This window comes from Cryptotermes secundus, unplaced genomic scaffold (assembly GCF_002891405.2).
Source record: "Cryptotermes secundus unplaced genomic scaffold, Csec_1.0 scaffold3315, whole genome shotgun sequence".
NCBI classification, from domain to species: Eukaryota; Metazoa; Arthropoda; class Insecta; order Blattodea; family Kalotermitidae; genus Cryptotermes; species Cryptotermes secundus.
The window spans coordinates 17,650-41,139 of record NW_019739625.1 but is presented as its reverse complement, the minus strand read 5'-3'; the positions used below and the strand labels follow the sequence as shown (position 1 = coordinate 41,139).

The following is a 23,490-nucleotide window of genomic DNA, read 5'->3' as shown; positions in this document are numbered from 1 at the left end:
CAGAATCAAAGTGGCCGTGCGTGAAAGGCAGCACGAGGCGGGACTTGTTTAGGCATTGGAATGGAATTGTATCCATTTTTTAAATAAAGGTAAGTCGAATGAATTTTTCCTATTTCAGCCAGATAATAACTGAAAAATTATTGATGCTTTTTTAAACTATGGATGGTGTTTACTTATATTTTTTACATCCATAAGTTACCAGTGTGTATATTGGTACTTGTAGATGTCTTACATCTTGTGCAAAATAATTCGTATCACTCGTCTTGAGGATATTGACATTCAAAAGAAATGCCCAATGTCAGTGTGGCCTATTAAAAACAGCAGATTACCACGTATATTCGCTAAACCTTCAGAATATGGTATGTACGCATGACGTTCTTGTCCTGAGCGTGGTGCGTCGATTTTTTAAAACTAACGCCACTTGGCTCGAGTATGGTTAGGGTGCACGAAATTTTGAGTGCAATGTACATAAGCCTTACATCATCATCATCATCATCATCATCTGTAATCTGTCAAGACGACAGGTCCACAGTCTCTTCCAAAACAGTTCCTCCACTTANGTTTCTTTCAGGATCTGCATTAATTTGGTCCAGTTTACCCGGTCAAATGCCTTCTGCCAGTCTATGAAGCAAACACACAGTTCTTCATCTATCTCCAAAGTTCATTCCACTATAATTCTCATCATCCCAATTGCATCCCTGTATCTTTGCTATTATCTTTGCTGTATGTGCAGTAAGGTTTATTGTGCGATGGTCGCTGCATTTTGTACCTTTTGTCTTTTTCCTTAAGGCAATCATTGTAACTTCTGTAAAGTCCTTGGGCCACTCTCCACTTTCATATATGGAAGCCTTACATCACCGGTCTAGAATTCCATCATCTGGGATATAACTCCATGTAGTCTACTGAAAGTCAATTGACATTTCAGAGGAACATACCTGATCATGATGCGCACCTCGTAACATTTAAGAATATTACTGTATCTAATAATACATGTGGATCTAACCTTGCTACAAACATTAATAAAAATAATATAGCTGAATTTCAAATTTTATTAAGTTTGAAACAGTGGGATAATATTTTTGGGAATAATTAAAATTTGCTTAGTGGGGGTTGGAGTCCAACTGGGTTCACTCAGCACGGTGGCTACTGATTGGCGTATTGTAGCCTGCCCCGGGTGATTATGATGATGGAGAATTTGGTGGAATGAAGATTGGCAGGGGAAACTGAAGTACTTGGAGAAAGCCCGCCACAGCGCCACTTTGTCGAACCCAGGCCGCCGCATTTGGGAATAATAATGTTAATAACATGTTCAACAACTTTCATAATACTTATTTAAGATGTTTTTATGCCAGTTTCCCAAGAAAGAAAATCAAATATAATATTATTAATAATAAATGGATTACAAAAAAACAATGACCTCATGTGAAAGAAAGAGAGAATTCTTGTTATTATGCAGACATAGTGATGATTCAAATCTTAAAATAATTATAAACAATACTGTAAAATATTATCAGAAGTAATTATATCTGCAAAAAATTATATTACAATAGAATTATCCTTGATTCTAAAAATAAAATGAAAACTGCTTGGAAAATAAAAAGGAATAGATGTATTCATTCCATAATGTTAGATAATAAAGTAATAACAAATCGGAACAAAATTGCTAATGCTTTTAATAAACACCTTCTATCAATAACTTATTCTATTATATCAGATAATTATAAATATTTAAACTCCAATTCATCCAATCCAATCAGTTAATTAGTAAATACATTTAGTAGACCTTTATTTTCCTTGGGACTACAGCTCCAGTGGGCCTAGGCCTACCTCCATGAATTCCGTTCACTTCGGTTTTTCTAGATCTTACACATACAGTAGGACTGCTTGGGTGAGTGATCAACTCGTTGCAAGGCCTCTACCTGTAGACAAACACAGAAAAACGCACACAAACATCCATGCCCTGAGTGGGATTTGAACCCACGATCCCGGCTTCCGAGCAAGCGAAGACAGTGCATGCCTTAGACCGTTCAGCTACCATGACCGGTTAGAAGACCTTTTACTACAATGAATTAGCAGTGTGCCTCCACTTATGAAATTGAAAACACTATTAAATCATTAAAGACTAAAAACTCAAATGGATATGATGAAATTTCAAACAGAATAATAAAATTAAATTCACCATTTGTAATTTCTCCACTTTCTCATATTTGTAATGCAGTACGTAATACTGGTATTTTTCCTGATGGATTAAAATTTGTCATAGTTAAACCATGATTTAAAAAAGGGAAGACTCCTAATATATCCAGGTATAGACCTACATCATTGTTGACTTCTTTTTCTAAGATCATTGAAAAACTCATATATGCGAGACTTATTACTCATATTGAAGCAAATAATGTGTTGGTACACGAATAATATGGTTTTAGGACACACTCCTCGACTGAGACGGCAGCTTTTACATTGATAAATAATATTGTAACTGCGATGAATAATAAGTTAATTGTGGGAGGCATTTTTTGTGATTCACAAAAGGCATTTGATTGTGTTAACCATAAAATATTATTGGATAAATTGGAATTCTATGGAGCTGAGGGAAAATTCAAAACACTTGTTGGATCTTATTTGACAGATAGATATTATAGAGTTGTACTGGGTAATAGAACTGACAGTAACAACTCATCCAAATGGGAAACAAATGTAGTGTTCCACAGGGCTCGATTCTTGGTCCCTTGTTTTTTTCTACTTTCTATTAATGAATTACAAAAAATAATAAATAAAAATAATATTAATGTGTTGTTTGCCGATGACACCAGTATTATAATAAGTTAAACTTTGAAATAAATATTAATTAAACTTTCAAAGATAATAAATCCATGGTTTAATGCTAATTTGCTTACTTTGAATATTAATAAGACTCAGTATGTCAAGTTTTGATGTATGAATTATTATAATATCACTACTCAAATTAACTATGATCAGATAAATATAACAAATGTGACTGAGACAAAATTTCTGGAATTAATTTTTGATGATACTCTTTCATGGAAGCAGCATATTGATTCTGTTATTAATAAAATTTCCATTGCGTGTTATGCATTGAGAAATATAAAATATATTGTACCTTTAGATACGTTAAAGTTAATTTATTTTGCTCATATACATTCTGTCATAAGTTATGGTATATTTTTTTGGGATGGCTCTTCTTGTGTTAACGGAGTTTTTATATTGCAAAAGAAAGTTATCAGAATTATAACGAATTCTAGATCAAGAGAGTCTTGTAGGGACATTTTTAAGAATTTGGAAAGAATAACATTCATTTATTTAATTTTAACAATGAGATTCACAAATATAAAACTAGGGCCCTCAATAATTTCTATTTACCTGCAGTTAAACTAACAAAGTAGAATAAAGGTGCGTACATAGCAGGTATCAAAGTTTTTAATCATCTTCCTCAAACAATAAAAATGTTGGCTACTGATGTGAGAAGTTTTAAATCTGCATTGAAGAGGTTTTTGTATCGTCCTTTTTATTCTATGAATGAATATTATCAATACAGTTGGTCATAAGTGTGTAAATTTTTAATGTATTTAATTCAGTTAATATAGGTAACTTAAAATTGTATTAATTCAAGTTTTATAGTAAGTTATTTTTAAATTATGTTTATTAATTAAAACCTTATTAATTTTTTTCACTTTACTATGCGGTAGCATAGTGGTTAAGGTACTATGCTACAAGCCAGAAGGTTGCGGGTTCAAGTCCCGATGAGGTCATTGGATTTTTTAAATTGACCTAATCCTTCCGGCCTCACTAGGCCCTGGGGTTTACTCAGCCTCTAACAGAAATGAGTACCAGGAATTAATTAAATAATTTTCCTGGAGAGTGAAGCGTGGCCGGCGCCTAAGGCTGACAACCTTACCACCATCTCTGAGCCGATTGTCAAGGTAATGTGGGACCCTTAACGTCTCACAACCCTATGGGCCTTCACGGCCTGTTACAGGGATAGCTTTACTTTTTTTTACTTACTTTATATGATTATTTATGTTAGTCAATTAATGTAAGTGATTTTAATCTTGTGCCTCATGTAATTTTGTGTATGTTTCTTGATATATCTCTTTTAAAGGGGAATATTTCCACATCCTAGGTTTGTTACCTGTATGGATATATGGAAAATAAAGGAAATGAATGAATGAATGGACGAACCTCCATATCGGGGTAATAGAATAAGCCACGCAAGAAACCAGGCATCTTGCTTGGCTTACTCCTCAACCCTGAAAAGTGAGGCAGCATGTTCCTCCAAATTTGCTTGATGTTTAATAGACTACACAGTGTTATATCCCAGATGATAGAATTCTAAACCTGTGATGTTAGGTTTATGTTCATTGAAGCACATAAGTCTGAGAAATTATTTTGCAATATGAGTTTGGATTGAGTTCTTTGTGCTCTTTGAATTCCAAAAAGGAGTATGTTATATGGGAGTAAAAATCTTCAACCATCTGCTGACTGAAATGAATTCTGTGTTTAATGACACAAAGAATTTTAAATCTAAGTTGACAACATTCTTATTACAGAATTCTTTTTATACCATTGAGGAATTTTTTGAATTGTAACATTACTAGAAATAAGATTGAAAAATAAGATTTTATAATTAAGGCATGTATTTTGATAAGAGTGATATATGTGGCCTATTGTAGGTGTATGTGCATGTTTTATATTTTGTACATAAATGATTGTTATCCTGAAATGGATGTACAGTCTGATTTACATTGTATGCTCAATTTTGTTGTAGTGTTACCTTGCATAGTGAGTGATACATTAGATGTGGCCTTTCGTAGAGGCATATGTATGTTTTATTCTTTGTGATATCCAGTCAGTTTTATAGTGTATGATTAAATATCTTATTGTTTCGTTATCTAGTATAAAAGATGATGGCTTGTATATAAGTGGAATAAAAAAAAAACACAGGATTACACAAGGAATAAAAATATCATGTAAGCATAAAAGGCACCTGTATGTAGACAGCAGGGTCAGTAATAATCCCTACATGAGAGCATACTACATAAGGTATTGCAAAATCCTGAGTAGAGTTATAAAAGAGGCTAAACGGCAGCATTACTGTAGGCTTATAGAAAAATTGAATAATCACATAAAAACAACCTGGAATATAATAAAACATGAAACAGGAAACTCACATATGACTGAAGAGACACCATCTCTCCTTATAAATGATGAAAAAGTTGAGGACCCAGGAGAAATTGCAGATGTCTTCAATACTTTTTTTCTAACAATTACAGAAAATCTAAACTTGCATTAAGAATTGGGAGGTAATGTCATTTCATTTCTAGAAAATTACCTGGCGTTAAGACCATTCCAACCACTGAAACTAGAATAAAAAGTATAATACATTGGAACCTCGCTTAACAAGCATAATTCGTTCCAGAATTTTACTCGTAATGTGAAACACTCGTTAAGCGAAACAATTTTTCCCATATAAATTAATGTAAAATACGATAATGTGTTCCATGCTGAAAAAAAAATACTCCAATAATTTTATGTATAACGTTTATTCAAAGAAAATTATATATACATTGTTAAGGAGCGTGAATCATCTTCATCTTTTCTTCTATGCGGAATGAACCAACCTGGAATGTGAATTCGATTTGCAGAAAACAAAAAAAAAAAATCGAAATAATTAGTTCATTATTTATGATACATATCTAATTATTTTTTACTAGAAAGCTGTCTAGAGACATTTGTTTTTGCCAACGCTCCAAAATTTAGTGAAAATGCAACACAGCATTTTCATTAAATAAATTTGTAGTGCGCATAGCCACTACCTTATTAGGGTGATGCTTCTCAATGCATGATGCAACAGTTTCCGATGCTTTCAGCATTTCTCTTATTGTGCCAGAAGATTGTTGCTTTGCTGTTACCTCCTCCTCCTCCTCCTCCTCTGACAAATTCTCCTCCACAAGTTCTTGCTGTGAAACACAGTGCAACTCCAAATGGTGCAAATTGTTGATGTAGACCGATTGTATGTGCGTGCTAGATCAGCCATGCTCACACCTCGTTCTCGCTTTTCAGTGATTTTACTTTCATTTCTATGGTTATTTTTATTCTCTTATGGCTGTCTTTTTGCGGCTTTTTCTTCGGGGACATTTTTGCAAGGGTTATTAAACTTTGCACAAAAAAAATCACTAATAATATGTCTGAACACAAGTTTGGAACAAGCGACACTAAGATGCTAGTGGAACGAGCGCTAAACACAGACTGATGTAGCAAGCGCACAATCCGGGGCTTCCCATCTTGTCACTCATTATGCGAAACGTCGCTTGTTAAGTGAGTCATTTTTTTACAATTTATTTTGCTCGTTATGCGAATTACTTGGTATGAGAGGTGCTCGTTAAGCAAGGTTCCACTGTACATTCCCTCAAATCAAGAAACTCTTCAGGTTATGATGGAATAACAAGTAAAATTTTAAAAATTTGTGCATCTGTAATCAGTAGCCCGTTAACTGTATTAATAAAAAAATGCATATTGGTGGAATATTCTGTGACTTGGCAAAGGCTTTTAACTGTGTAAATCATGAACTCTTATTAACTAAATTACATTTTTTTGGCATACAAGGAACAACGTTAAGTTGGTTCAGATCCTACATAAAAGATTGAAATAAAATCATCAAATTCAATCCAAAGTACCTACTTTAACTGGGGAATAATAAAACATGGAGTTCCACAGGAGTCAATTTTGGGGCCTTTGCTTCTCATAATTTATATAAATGACCTACCTCCTACACTAAGGACCTCATCAATACCTATAATATTTGCAGATGACACTAGTGTTATAATTTCTGGTAAAAATTTACCTGTCCATGAACCTAGAAAAAACAAATGTAATAAAATTTATAACAGAAAACTCACCACAATATCCATTAAACATAGGATATAATGATAAATATATAGAAGAGGGAGTAAACACAAAGTTCCTTGACTTGCAATTTGATAATCATTTAAACTGGGAAAACCATATCGCTCAGTTGATTCCAAAGCTAAGTAAAGCATGTTATGCAGGTAGATTCATGTTACATATTAGTAACATTGACACTCAAATCAATCTGTTTTGCTTACTTTCACTCTTTAATGATGTATGGAATAAATTTCTGGGGTAATTCATCTATCAGTAAAGAGGTGTTTACATTGTGAAAGAAAATTGTTAGAATCATGATGGGTGTCAAGTCCCATAATTTCTGTAGAGATCTTTTGAAGAGACTGCAGATCTTAACTTTTCCTTGTGATTATATATATATTCATTAATAAACTTCATTACAAATAACAAAGAACATTTTCAGAATAATGTGGATATACACAGTGTTAACACAAGACACAAACACTGTCTTCATAAACCAGTTGCTAACCTCTCATGCTTTCAGAAAAGCGCATATTATGCTGGGATTAAATTTTTAATAACCTGCCATCTGATCTCAAAGGTCTTATGAATGAAAAGGCACGATTTAAAATAGCACTGAAACGATACTTAAATACACATTCATTCTACTCTGCTGATGAATACCTGTTGTCTAGAAAATAGCTTGTGTATCTTTAAATAGCCTTGTGTGTAGTCACTGTGTATTCTTAGTTTCTCTTGTGTGAGAACTCCATTGGGTCTGTACATGTTTTGTATACATCCTACAGTCATTTTGACTAACATTGGGTACATGGAATGCAATGCAATGTAATGTAATATATCTATGTATATAGATCTATGGAAGACACAGTAAATATGAATATTAAATATGAATGAATATGTGCCTTCGATGATGCTACTATTTTATATTTGATCGTACTAGCAAAAAGTTTTTTTTTACAGCACAAAATGGATGATATCAAGGTTGAACCCAGTTCAGAGGAAGAAACACGGCCTACTGGCAGTGACATTCAGCACATCAACATGAATCAAGAGGATGGAGAACCAATGAATTTTGTTGAAGTGAAGTGTGAACTGGAGGTGAGACAGGTGGTTGGTTTAGGATGTAAGAGTAGTTCCCAAGGGTCGAGATTACCATTTCCACCCTGGTGTCAAGTTGGTTAGAGTTATATTAGCTACATATGGTGTTGCGTGGCTGATATTTTTGCACTGCTACCAAAAGTGAAAGGGCATGATTCAGAATGAACTTCATTTTCGCATTTACATTTTACCTACAAGAAGTCTTTTTGGCATGTGTATGAAATTCCACAGCAGATTGGATTATTGATTGCATTTAGTGAGAAAGAGAGAATTTGAAACTTACTTACTAGACATGAGACAGAATTTGATAATTAATACCAATATCTTTAAATGCATTGAAATTATGAGCAAAAGCACAGCTTTTCTGCTATGCTCAGTGATTTCTTCGTTTTTTATGTACTCTGAAGAGTCAGTAGTGGTGATAAGAGGAAGTGTGTACTTTGTAGTGGTATTCACCTATGATTCATGTAAGGTTTCTTTTGTGTAAGACAGATAAATTTACAGTGAAGCATTGTGTGATTTTAAATGAATCTTATCTACTAGGATGTATCAGAAAGTTTCATGCAGTTTGAGTTCCCTATAGAAACACTACTCAGAATAACTGATGTGTTGATGGACAGGAAACTGAAACATCAGTGCCAAGTATCGACAGAAGAAGAGAGGATGAAACTGGATCTCAGTTTGAATATTCATCCTGTAAGTCTCTTATGAGCCTTGCACAAGAAACAGTATCAAAAGGGACCACAGAAACTGCTACAATGCTATTTCAGCCACATGCTGTAGCAGCAAGATTTCGTTTCCATAACTGGTGATTTCAGTCAATTCATGATAGTAAACCTGATCATAAGTTTCTTTCCACAAAGCTTTTTTTTTTGTTTGAATGGATACTTAGGTGCTCAAGATTAAAGACACTAGAGCATAAAAGAATCACATTTTATAAATGAAGTTCCACTCCATGATTTAAAAGTTGATATTTTGTGTACCCTGAGTGCAAGGAAGGTAATTGACCCAGTGCATATGCTAAGCGGGTACTGCAGCCATTTCCCATGCAACTGTCAGACAAAGGAAATGCTGTCAACATTTCCAGTGGGATCATGCTACTGCATATACCACCAACATTCCATGCAGGAAAATCTTGAATGAAATGTATGATGAAAGGGTTATAGGTCATGGTTTATAGCCGCACTATTCTCTATAGACATTACTCAGTGTGGTTTCTTGTGAGATATTTAAGAGATAAGTCCATCAAACCAATCCAAACATGAAGAACTTCAAAGGAAAATACAGATTAAGGTGTTCAGAGGAAAATTGTGCTGTGAGCAAGAATCAGTTTAGCAGTTGTGAAAAATATACCCATTTGAATGGAGGAATATTTTCAGTATCCCATCTAATGCATGTATATAAGTTTCATTATTCAAAGTTGCACCACTTTCCCTGTGACCATAGGTGACAAATAGAAGAAGTGTCAGTTGACACAGAGTTCACACATAACAGAAGGCCCATGCTTTGGATTAGCCTACAAATGATCTCCCAGTAGAAATCTTATCCTATTCCATTTGCACATTGATAGATTATTACATTCCGTAACTCCTTGTTAATGTGGAACAAATAAAAAAAGAAGCAAGGAAGTCAAGTGAGCGCAAGACACGCAGTAAACTTAATTGTTACATAAATGAGGAACTCCTTACAGTTATTCAACAGTAAATTTTATAGTTCCATATACAGTAAATTCCCATTCCATGTATGAAAAATTGGGCCTATTTTTTAAGATTTGGGATACATGTACTGTAACACGATCACAGATTGAGCTAGCCCCTGCTGTAATGGCACATGTGTGAGGGAGGACAGTGCTATGGCTGGCTGGAGAACGACCACATGGTGGGTGGAAATATCTATGCACATTGTAAATTTTGTTTTTAAATAAATTTGTAAAAATGGTATGTTTTCTTTGAAATTTTTTGTGGTTGGATGAGAAGTCAGGATACTTGGATATCAGATAACTGGGAATTACCGTATAAATGAAAGGCTGCTATATGAGGTTTACAGATTCATCAATAGAATATGTAGTATCGGATTGGGTGTCCAGATGAAAGGTATCGAAAAAAATTATATCTTGGAAAGTAATTGTCATTCACTTATCCGATTTATGTCATTAGAAAGGAAAACCCTGTAAGTTTCTTCACCCATGCCCAGGTTATGTGCATGCACTGCCACATTTCTGCCATCATGTTAGGAATCACTTGGGCAGAGTGATGGCTGGGAGATAGATTGGCAGAAGTGGATCAGTCGGTTGGCCTCCTAGGTTGCCATATTTGACCCCACTGAATTTTTGTCTTGTGGGGTCATGAGAAGAATATTGTCTACCTGTCCTGTCTACATTGTCCTGAAAGCTCTCATAAGGAATGCTGTGGCTATGGTAACACCAAACATGCTGGATTGTCTGGATATTTGTGGTGCTGCCAAGGGAGCCCACATTGAAATTTATTGAGAAAGTTATATACTCAGAAAAGACTTCGACAGTTTCCCATTGTAGTGATGTAACCCATAAATGTGTATAATGAAAGCTTTCTGAGATATAGTTGTTTTATTTTGGATACCTTTCATCCGGTTACTCTGTATATGGAGGAAAGGAATTATTTAATGACAATTGAAACTGTCTACTGTTACTGGGTAGAATTTTAATTCTTACTAGGAATTTGTTACACAGTTTAATTCCTATATAACTTACATCTTCGTTACACACTAAGACTGACAGCTGGTTTGTGGAGATCACATCTGAGCTTAGTGTTCACTTCATCAGTCTCTGAAGAGGACTAAGATATTTCATAGTTCTCAACTGTAGATATCATTGTAGCAAATACATACTCTTGAGGCAAGTTTGGTTTTGCAGAATATCTTAAATAAACCTTTAGACAACTCACATCAGGGCAATGGGCATAATTCTGATTACTCTTATCTGCAAAAGGAATATTTCATCACTGTTACTTTTATTTCCCCCTAAAATTGTGCAGTACTACATGGGTGATTGAAAGTATGTGAAGTACACTGTCCTTAAAAGTTCTGCAGTGAAGATGAATGAAAGAAATTTCATGGAAAATCATAGAAGATTAAACGTAATGTTGGTATTATGCAGTGATATATGTGAATTTTCCAGTTTAATTGACTGTCAGTTTGGAAACCAAGGAACTTGGTACTTAGTAGTCTCATGAACGGACTGATAATGATAATATACAAGATGCTTCAGAATCCAGTGGCAAAGCTTCAGGACATTGTTGAAGAAAGAATTTGGAACATTAAATTTAAATAAACTTTTCAGTATGACATTTTTCCACTTTAAAAAAATGAAATAATTATCCATTCATGTATACTGTCACTTATGTATAAGGTGGTTCAAATATGACCGAGACTGATTTTTTTAAGCCCATAATTGCCAAACACTTACTTGCACATACTTCAACATACTCCCCTCTGGAGTTAACACATTTTTTCCAACGTTATGGAAGCATCCTGATGCCCTTTTCAAAAAAGGCTTGTGGTTGGCAGCGTATCCACTCCCTAACAGTCTGGATGACGGTGTCATCCAAAAACTGCATGCTTTGCAGTCTGATTTTAGCCTTCCAAACAGGTAGAAATCACTTGAGGCCAAATCGGGACTGTATGGTGGATGTGTTAGAAGGTTCAGTTTCAATTTCTGGAGGGTTTGCATTGTTGTTTTGGCCATATGGGGGTGTGCATTGTCTTGAAGGAAGGCTACCCGCTTTCCACCTGTCTTCCACTTGGATCGGATCTTTTCCTTCATGTCCGTNGGGACTGTACGGCGGATGTGTCAGAAGGTTCCATTTCAATTTCCGAAGGGTTTCCATTGTTGTTTTGGCCGTATGGGGGCGTGCATCCGCTTTCCACCTGTCTTCTGCTTGGATCGGATCTTACTCCAAGTTCCTTGATAGTGATGTGCCTATTCTCACGAATAAGCACGTCTGCACAATTGNAGCATTGCTCCAAGTTCCTTGATAGTGATATGCCTATTCTCACGAAAAGCACGTCTGCACAATCAATGTTTGGCTTGGTGACAGATGTTCACGACCGACGATCATGTGGTTCATTCTCCACAAGCTCTCTGCCCTCTCTGAAGCACTTACAACACTCAAACACACGGATCCGTGAGAGACAGTCTTCCCAATACTGTTGTTGGAGTCTGTGGTGAATTTTGGCGGACGGGACATTTTCTCCAACGAGGAATTTGATCACAATGCATTGCTCCGTGCTCCTCAGTACCATCTGTTCGCTCATCACTCTAGCAACTCCCAGACAGGACTGAACAGGAGGGAGAGTGGATGTTGTGGCTTCACTCTCTCAAGTTCGCACAGCTGCTGCGCAGTGCGGCCTGTTTACACACAAATTAGTCCCGGTCATATTTGAACCACCTTGTACATTTAACATTTTTATTTATTACTTTGTGGAGACAGGCTATCTCATTTTGTATGCTGACAGGCTATGGCCTGGACAGCTGACAAATTGGGGTTTGGTTCCTAGTAGAGGCAAGAGATTTTCTCTTCTTCATTGTCCAGACCAGTTATAGGGTCCATTGAATTTCCAATCCATTTGACACTAGGGACTCTGTTCCCAGGGGCATGAACCTAACCTCCACCTAATGCCGAGGTTAAGAATGGTGGTAGTTAACTGTACTTTCACTCCCCCATACATGGTCATGGTGTGGTGCTTAATTAATTAAGCACAGAAGAAACTTCCCTTCTTTTTTTCTTTCTTTTAATTACAGTAAATGAAATGCAAACATTCCAACTTTATTAGGAGCTTTCAGTTTGAATTTTGCATTCACGTAACACAAATGTCTGACCATGGCTTGCACACACGATCTATGCGCTTCATAGGAACGTTGTGTGGCGTCCCTGACTGGAACCAGTTGTCTGAAGTAGCTCCCAGGTTCTGTTGTAACTCCTGGGATTCAGTTGAGCAGTTGGTTGTGATCTTTAACTTTTGTACTATAAACAGTTTCTTTGATGCGTCTCAGTAAGGAAACTCAGTGCACACACATTGCACTTACTTTCTCATTTATGAGTGACCTTGATTACATTACCCACATTGAAAACAAAATAGACTTGCTCAGTAGACCACTGTTGGTTACTGAATAACAAACAATAGTGAAGTCTGTCCCAACTGGTAAAGCAGGTTTTTTACAGAATCATCATTCCGCATTTAAGCCTGTAATGCATATGCTATGAAGTTCTGTGCTGTTTCATTTAGGGGTATGGTCTCCAGAAATAACAAAATTTAATCAGAATTGTTAGAATCATTTTTGAGAAAATTGCCATTTTGTGTTTTGGGGTCCACTTGAAGTGCCCCTATTTTTGGAGCTAGAATGCTCTGATTCACTACGCATCAGCCTACGTTGTGTAAACTCTGTGATACTGAATATGACTAAACTCTTTCCAGTCATTCAGGTGCACACCCGTCCAGCCATCCATCCATACATGCACTACATACAGATATTCAGACAGATTTCCAAAAACCACATTTTGGATTCAGGGGATCTGAAAACTTGTAAATTCGTGAGTATCTCAAGTTCAGTATTTTCAGGATTACCAAACTTTATGATATACACTACATATATGATAAAGTAAATTGGGTTCAGTTCAGTAGAATGCTGAGGCCAGAGGGTTTTTGACCCTCACATCTGTTCATGTGTCTGGAAGTTTGTTATGAACCAGTTGTACACCTGGCATGAAAATGAGGAGCATTGTCATTGTGCTAAAGCCATATCCCATTGAGGAGTATATCCTCCAACAAAAGTGTTCCTTCAAGAAAATCGGCTTACTGCATTCCACCAAAGTAATTCACTATCACGTGTAGTCCATTTAAGTAACCGTCAGTGATTATGGCCCCAATATTGATGTGAGATCTCAGCATCAAGTAGCATGAGGATTATTCTCAAATACTCACTTGTGTAGCTTATGAAGACTGTATATGTGACTATTTATAGCATTCAGAAATACTAAAAATTATTCTGTGGAAATTGAGTGTAACTTTTAACATATGAATAATATGTTATTGATTTTAGTCTGTCATGGTGGTCAGCTGTTGAGGTTAGTTCAGCTTTTGAGTAGTTCCGGTGTGTGGATGTTCTCAATATTGCCTCTGTCTTCAGGGTCAAAATATGTATGGTGGGTGACTTCCTGTTTATACAATAGGTTTATGTGGTGATAAACCAAGGACGGAAAGAGTGGGGGTTGGTGGCCCAGTTGGGCTAATGAGGACAGTGGGCCAAGAAACTTGTGCAAGGAAAGCATCAGCACATCTAAGGACCATAGAGTGGTCTCCAGTCCATTGTCCATATTGGCCCAGGCAAGGCACAAACCCCTACTCTTCCCCACATGATTTTTTGAAACACAAACCTGTATATACACAGAAACTCACCCACCATGCACACTCTGATTCTGGAGAAAGAAGTAGCATTTACCTTAAAAAAATCAGCAACATTGAACACATCCACATGGCGTAACTACGCAAGAACTTAACTGTCATCAACACATTTGCATGATTTTTTCACTCATAATTTCATAGATCTACCAGCTACTGTCTTCCTTCATTGTAGGAAGGTTCACCTGAAGAATATAAACCAAATAACAATGAACAGGGACTACATCTGGAGCTTTATGACTACAGGTATGATAATTCAACATATTTGTGCATATCATAAAACAAGCCATTCAGCCAGTGGTTGGTATGCAGTAGGTAAACTGAGTGAAAAAAAGTAAAGCTATCCCTGTACCAGGCTGTGAAGTCCCATAGGGTTGTGACGCATTGAGGGCCCCACATTATCTAGACAATCAGCTCAAAGATGGTGGTGAGGTTGTCAGCCTTACAAGCCGGCCGCACTTTACTCCCCAGGAAAATTATTTAATTAATTCATGGTACTCATTTCTGTTAGAGACTGAGTCAACACCAGGGCCATAGTGCGACTGGAAGGATTAGGTCATTCCAAATGTTAAGGCATCATGTAAGTATCAAGTACTCGTTTTTTTGCACGGACTACTAACTGTTCAAGTGATAGGGCATTATTTTTAGGTATCATCACATTATTTAGGCAGTTATTTCCTGTTATTTATAGGTATCAATTGCTCATTGTTCTGAGGTATCAGCTACACATTATTCTCTATATATCCAATGTTGGAATATTGTATAGGTATCGACTACTGATTACTTTTAGATCTCAATTAGTCAGTATTTGTATTCCTTAGTTATTTTTAATCTTTGGTCTCTCTCCAATGACTGTGTTTCCTCTTTCTCTCTCAGAAGGTCTGCAGGACAGCTTTATTCTGCCTTGAAAAGTCTCCTTATCTGAAGCTGTGGAATGTGTCTTTCATTATTTCTTAGTAGTTCACTTGAACCGCTTGTGTTTTCAGATTCATGGTCAATACTCAAGTCCAAATTTGTAACTATTTGTCACTTTCTTTGCAAACTCTCCACATCTCAAATCCATAAGACAGTTTAGCTTGTTATGACTCTAACATGGCCTCAACATAGATTATAAAACACAAAAGTCTAGATAAGCTTGGCATTCCTTTATTATGTCTAGATGTTAATATCAAGTCATTGTTGAATGAGATCTTATATCATGTTTTGCTTTAATCTTCCAACAAGATAGAGAGTAGCAGGAATTATAACTTAATTATTATACAGTTTGATAAATAGCTCTGTACGTGATGTTCAATAGAATACATACCTTCTACATCAAACACAGTATTAGACATAAACTAAAAAGTTTCACACACTGTCTTGTTATTTTACATTCAATGAAGTCTTATTTTAAATGCTACGTTAGTTCACATGGAAACTCTGGAGTGTGTAATTCAGGGAGACTTGTATAGCTCCCGCGTTATTAATACGTGAAGACTCTTGAAGATAGTGTTAAGAGATTTTGTTGTAGGGTTTGTAAAGTGTGGAAACCCATAATATTGTGATAAGTAATTGTAGCTGATATTTGTAGATTGTTCAATAAACCAATTAACGATCTCTACGGCGTATTCAGTAACGAAACACGTTACACTGGTGTCAGAAGTGGGATTTGAACTTACACACGTGATCAACAAGATTCGAACTCAAGACACATGACAATTTGGTGTCGGAATTGGTTTTACGAGCTTAAATACGCCTCAAAGAATAATTAAACATACGACTGCTTCGACTATTCTACTGCTACAAAATGGAGAAACAAGATTTGCAGCGAATAATGGAAATGCTGATAGAGATAAAAGCCGACCATAAGGATTTCATGGCAAGATGGGAGGCTGACAGACAAGCATGGCGAGAAGAAATGGCCGCNGAGCGGAGGCGGAGTTAGCCGAGCTCCCGCAACCTGGTAACTATGCAACGCGAGTCAACAGCGGTGACGTCACCAAGGGATATCGCGGTTGCCAGGCAGCAGCCAACAACTCCTGTGACGTGTCACGCAACAGGCACCACTGCGGCTATATAAGGGAACTGCACAGCAGCTACAATGGAGTTGTAAAGTAACAGTCGTCGAGTAGAGTTGTAACGTGGCCATCGCCGAAGATAGTTCCGAGCAAGCCTACGAGCGAGGGCGTTATCAACGAGTTCTCAGTTCACAAGTTACGAGCTACAGATGCGGGTGCGATAACCAGTGATAACCAGTTATATCTGGGGTGTGTAAGTCAGGGAGACTTGTATAGCTCCCGCGTTATTAATACGTGAAGACTCTTGAAGATAGTGTTAAGAGATTTTGTTGTAGGTTTTGGAATCTCGTTTTTAAACTGTATTCTGAGGAGAAATGTCCAGTTTTAGGGCCTTCCAAATTTTTGCAGCATAAAATTGGCATATTTGTATTCCTAATTAAAAGCCTAGTTGTATGGTAACTGGTTATTTTTGGAAATAAGCTAGCTAGCTAACTAACTAACTAAACTAATTAACATCTTAAGTCTGTAACTAGCCAAGTGCTGAGTCAGACCACACAATGCTAAACTGAGCATGGATGATGTAACTAATATACAGGATAATTGTTTGTTGTTACTATGGATGAAAGTGATTTTGAAGATGGAGGGTGTGTATGGTCAGATTTATTCAGTTCATTCATTTTATTAATATTCCATAGATCCGTACAGTATATAACCAGGATGTGGAAATGGTCCTTAACACATTGCGAACCTGTGATTTAAATATTTAAATCACCCTGGGGCCGCCATTTTTAAATCTACTATCCTAACTTGTGCACTGTTCACTTTAAAAATTATTATAAAATCTGCTAATTAATTTTATGAACTAAAATTTTTGGAGAACACTTACCAATGCTCCTAGAAGTGCTTGAGGGTGTGATATTTCTGGAAACATTCCCCTTTGTGAACTGTGGAAACACAGGATTGCCTACAAGGATGCTTCCCCTTGGAATGTTCACTCTTCACAATTTTCATGAGGGTATGTTTCCGCATATCACCCGAGAGTCGCCCTGGGGGGTCCACATGAGGCCTGCATGGGGTGGGAGTTGATGGTCCTGGTCACACTAAGTCTGTGTCTGACCCTGGTTCTTCCGCCACCATGTGGTCTGTAGCCCAGGCCTTTGCCACATTCATCATAAATGCTTTGTATTTCAATTTCGAATCAGGGTTTAGATTTTTGTGATTTTTTTACATTTTTTACTGTCCCTGCAATGTTATTACCCCCATTATCATTGGAGCTGCTGTCACTTTTACTGTCTGTGGCCACAATTCTTTGTTCTCCCCTGTCACTGTCATTCTCTGAATCACCATGACTGCACGTCTCACAAGGCAGAATTTGTCCTTGTCCATACCCCACCACTGACTAATGGCTGATTCACATATCACTGAAATGAAGAGATTTTGGGAGGTTATTTTAAACAAGGTAATGGTACCTCTGCTGGATGATATACTATCACTTTCAAGTGGCATATATTTTTCAAAAGGAAGGAAATGGAAGAATGTCAACAATGAAGAAGGCAGGAGGAAATACAGGAGACTGAGGAATGAATTGAAAAGAGCCACGGACAGGGCCAAAAAGGAATATCTTGAGAAGGTATGTAATGAGATCATAGAATTTCAAAGAACAGGATGTTATGATTTGATGTACATGAAGACAAAAGAACTAGGATGGAAAGAGAATCATGGGATTCAAGATGTTGGCATCGAAGACTCCCAGGGGAATAGAATAGTAGATCAGAGGCAAGTGCTGAAAATTTGGGAAAATTATATTACAGAACTATATGATTGACCTAATCGGCCAGAAACCTTAGAAGTTGAACCGGAAGAAGAAGTAGATACAGACGAGAAAGGACCATATATTTTACAAAGTGAGGTGGAAAAAGCTATCAAGGAAATGAGGAAGGGAAAGGCTACAGGAGATGATGATGTACCTGGAGATGTGCTCAAGTTACTGGGAGAAGGTGGTTTGAAAACACTGACAAAACTAATGAACACCATATATGAAAGTGGAGAGTGGCCCAAGGACTTTACAGAAGTTACAATGATTGCCTTAAAGAAAAAGACAAAAGCTACAAAATGCAGCGACCATCGCACAATAAGTCTTATTGCACATACAGCAAAGATAATAGCAAAGATACTTAAAAGAAGAATTGAAAGGAAAATAGAGGATGTACTTGGAGAAGATCAGTTTGGATTTAGAAGAGGAAAAGGAACCAGGGATGCAATTGGGATGATGAGAATTATAGCGGAACGAACTTTGGAGATAGATGAAGAACTGTGTGTTTGCTTCATAGACTGGCAGAAGGCATTTGACCGGGTAAACTGGACCAAATTAATGCAGATCCTGAAAGAAACAGGTATCGATTGGCATGAAAGAAGATTGATTAGCAAATTGTACATGGATCAGAAAGTTAGAGTACGACTGGACACGGGGGAGACAGGAAGTGTGCAGATTGGAAGAGGAGTTCGACAAGGATGCTGTTTATCACCAATTCTGTTCAACTTGTACAGCGAATGCCTTACCATGGAAGCTCTGAATGGGCTTGGTGACTTCAAAGTAGGAGGGCAAATTATTCAAACTGTGAAATATGCAGATGACCTTGTGTTAATGGCTAAGGAAGAAACTGTGCTACAGGGCATGATTGATAGACTAATTGAAATTGGAAGGTGCTATGGCATGGAAATGAATGTGGAGAAAACAAAAGTAATGAAAATTTCGAGACAACCAACCCCAGTCACAATAAAGATAGACCAAAAACAAGTGGAGAATGTGAAATGTTTTAAATATTTGGGTAGCTTGTTAACAGATGATGGAAGGTGTACTTGTGAAATTAAATCCAGGATTGCCATGGCAAAAGCTGCATTTAGCAAGAAGAAGAATCTTTTTACCAGCAAATTGGACTTAAATTTGAGGAAGAAACTAGTGAAATGCTACATTTGGAGCATAGCTCTGTATGGGGCTGAAACATGGACACTTAGGGCAGTAGATCAGAAACATCTGGAAAGTTTCGAAATGTGGTGTTGGAGAAGGATGGAGAAGATCAGTTGGACCGATTATGTGAGAAATGAAGTGTTAATTAGAGTCAGTGAGAAGAGGAATATCCTACACGAAATAGGAAAACGGAAGGCTAATTGGATTGGTCATGTTTTATGCAGAAACTGCCTTCTAAAAGAAGTTGTTGAAGGAAAATAGAAGGGTGGATAGAAGTGACAAGAAGACGAGGAAGAAGACATAAGAAAATGCTGGATGACCTTGGAGACAGAAGAGGATACTGTCATTTGAAGGAGAAAGCTCTAGATCGCATTAAGTGGAGGAATTGTTTTGGAAGAGACTGTGGACCTATCGTCTTTACAGATTACTGATGATGATGACAACCCCAAAAGCCAACAAAATGGGGTCTCACTATTTTTATCCTACAGATTGTGTTACAGGTGTGTCCATAATATTAACTCATATTATGGCTTCATGCCAAGGATAGTCTGAAGACTTTCCTGGCTTTTGATGGTGTTGACATACACCAACTGCTATTACAGTGGATTTGTTTCACTAGGAGGCTGTACAAAAAAAAGTATCACACTACAGGACTGTAAATCGTGGCAGAGTAAGAAATCAGACAAGGAAAACTGAAGAAAATAAAAATTGGTGGAATACTTTCATACTTTTCTCATGAAGTATTGGTCCTGAGATGGAAAGACAAAAAAGAGGCGTTAATTTGCTTCATCTGTCATAATGGAATTACAACAGAAACAAATGTTTTTCTATAGAAGGGTGAGGAGGAAAATTGGTTTCAGAAACCAGCTTGTCTAAGATTGCATGATACAGATTGGGGATGTAGATTGAAGTGATCTCTATTGTTCATGCTCTAATTTCATATTGTGAAGTGGTGAAGTTGGTGAAGTTAATTGTGGGATAGTTGAGACAACTGTGAGGTGATGCACTGGTACAACCAAGGAAGAAAAGGGGAAATAACTGAATGAGGAGAGTTAAACGAGAATTGGATATGTTTGACTTGGAGGGGGGGGGGGTTGAATGTTTTGGAGAATGGAAGGGTAACAGTAAGAACATTTGCCTAGGAATAAGTAAAAAGGTGTGATGATACAGAAAGGCAAAATATAAGACTTAACACCTGAATGTGAGGGGGGGGGGGGGTCACTAAGGTTCAGTATGTGATTTGAATATCCAGAGTTTCCATTGAATGCAGGACATACCTATGGCACTATAACAGACAAAATGGGCATTATAAAAGAACAGAAAAAAGGAGAATATTTGAGCACATTAGAAAACATACAGTATGTATAAGATTAGTAACGACAGATTATTCATGAATGACACATACATCGATGCTTATAACCCTTTAAATGAAACACTACAATAAATATCGTGAACCGGGCTAGCACAGTCGGTATAGTGACTACCTACTGGCTGAACAGCCAAGGGCTATGATTTTGAGTACTGGTGTGGTCAAGAATTTTCACTTCTCCATGTTGTCCAGACCATCTCTGGGGTCCACCCAACCAATGGGTACCGGGAGCTCTTTCCCCCGAGTTAAAGCGGGTGCGGCATGAAGCTAACCACTCATCTCCAACTAGTGATGAAGTCAAGAAACCTGGATCTATACATCCACTCCCTTATACACCTTCATGGTGTAGTGCTTAGTTAAGTAAAGGGACAGATCTACCTTGTTTTACACCAGAAATCAGAGCGCACATGCCAATCCGCTGTATATACGTAAAACAGAACCAGTTCCACAACACACTGATAACATTGCATTGCACACTAGGCAGGCAACAGACATAAATGTGACATAGGAGGAACTACTTTGATTTCATTAAGAACATTGTAATAACGAAAACACTGATGTCAGCAGAGCANACCAGTTCCACAACACACTGATAACATTGCATTGCACACTAGGCAGCAACAGACATAAATGTGACATAGGAGGAGGAACTACATTGTAATAACGAAAACACTGATGTCAGCAGAGCTGAAGGCAGAGCAGTTCCCCCAAGTTTCAGTAGGCTGAAACATGTAGTAAGGTAAAGTTGTCCCTGTGCTAGGAGAGTGGATATATAGACCCATGTTTTCTTGACCTCGGCACTAGCTGGAGGTGAGTGGTCAGCTTTACACCCCTGCTGCTTTACCCCTGGTGAAAGAGCCCCTGGTACCCATTTGATAGGAAGCTGGGCAGGCCCCAGAGCTGGTCTGGACAACTTGGAGAAGAGAAAATTCTTGACCCTTCTAGGACTGAGACTCCGACCCCTTGGTCATTCAGCCTGTAGCCAGTCGCTATACCGACTATGCTATCCTGGCTCCAAAATATGTAGTGCAGTGAATAATTTTAAAAAGGATTGAATTTTAAATCTTGATACTGTTGCTTGGTGGACAGTTTCCAACAGTTCTTCAGTTGGTGCATGCATATCTGTTGCCTGACTATGGACCAGGTATTGTCTATGTGTTTACCCAGCTGTTGCCTCACAATGGACTATGTAATCATGTCACAATACTATAAGCTTAAAATTCATAATGAAGTGTTCGAGTTGATTGAAATTGCCTAACAGAAAAGATATCTCATCTTAAGCCATTTGCGCTTTGGACTGGCAGTTGGTTGAGGGGCTATGCTACAAGCCGAAGGTTGTGGGTTCAAGTCCCGATGAGGTCATTGGATTTTTTCAATTGACCTAATCTTTCCAGCTGTACTATGGCCCTGGGGTTGACTCAGCCTCTAACAGAAATGAGTATCAGGAATTAATTATTAATTTTCCTGGGGAGTAAAGCGCAGCCAGCGCATAAGGCTCACAACCTTACCGCCATATTTGAGCCGATTGTCTTAGATAATGTGGGAACCTCAACGTCTCGTGGGCCTTCATGCCCTGGTACAGAGATAGCTTTACTGGCAAGTACAGCTCACTTCCAGTGTTATTCTCAAGTGTGTCAGTGTTCCTGGGCTTCTATCTTTAATCAGTTCTCTTTGAGCTCTAGTCTACTCAATTAGATAACAGACCATATACAGTAACAGGTCAGTCTTTATGGTGAAGGTTTGCACTTCAGTGTCAACAAGAAACTGATAAGGGAGTTTGATGCTCATCTTGTGAATAATGCATGAAAGCATCATCTGAAGAATGAATGAGCCACAACTAAGAGGCGGGTGAAGTTTCAGTTTCCTGTTCGTACTGCACTGTCATGAATTGTAGTTGCAATAAATCATAAGTGTATTCTTGCAACTTTGCAACTTTGTGTACATGCCCACTATTTAGTGCCTTCTGCTTAAAATACAGGTTTTCCTTAATCTATGGGATAATTGTGTACCAAAAAGAAATAACAGAGAGTGAACTCACATAAATTGAGAATAGTTGGGCCAAATTGTGTTTTCCTCTCCTCTCATTCCTTCTTCACCTCCCTCACGATATTCTATTCCCCCTCTCCCAGCCTCTCTCAGTTGGATAGTAAGAAACTCACATTCATTTAAATCGATTAAAATTTGATGAGCACATTAAAATACATGTAATATAAAAATTTTGAACTCATATACAGGGTGTTCCTAAAAGAATGGTGGGATTTCATTGCCGTATATCTCCGTCAGTTTTTGCTGATGAAAAGCAAAATGTGTATGGATTCATAACATGGCTCTCAAATTTTCATTTTGTATATCACACTCTTTCCTAGTTACATTTCCGACAGTTAGGCAAACGATGGATTGGATGAGCTGCAGGTGAAGATGCCCCCTTTCTCCAGTGGCCACCCTGGTCCCCGGGCATAACTCCATGTGATTTATTCCTGTGGGGGTATGTGAAGGACATGGTTTATGTACCTCCATTGCCCCAATCACTCTAGGATCTCCGAAACAATCAATCATGCTATGGAGACCATCACACCTGAAATGCTGCAGCGGGTGTGGCAGGAATTGGACTATCACATTGATGTGTGCCGGGTAACGAAAGGTGCGCACACAGAGGCACTTTGATGGATGCACATAAAATTTGGACAGTTGAGCTTCTGATTGACGCATGTTATGATTGT

General features: G+C 37.5%; 1 protein-coding gene across 2 annotated transcripts in view; it reads left to right on the top strand.

Moving 5' to 3' along the window:
- LOC111871984 (gastrula zinc finger protein XlCGF71.1) overlaps positions 1-23,490 on the top strand; it is a 27,948-nt gene continuing 4,458 nt past the window's right edge. The window contains exons 1-3 of one of the 2 annotated variants that reach the window (XM_023865432.1): positions 1-89; positions 7,864-8,001; positions 14,612-14,682. In XM_023865432.1, coding sequence (XP_023721200.1) covers positions 7,870-8,001; positions 14,612-14,682 — 203 coding nt within the window. In that variant the 5' untranslated portion in view covers positions 1-89; positions 7,864-7,869. Of the gene's footprint in view, positions 90-7,863; positions 8,002-13,452; positions 13,569-14,611; positions 14,683-23,490 lie in introns of those variants that run through there. The other variant, XM_023865433.2, reaches the window with a different exon arrangement.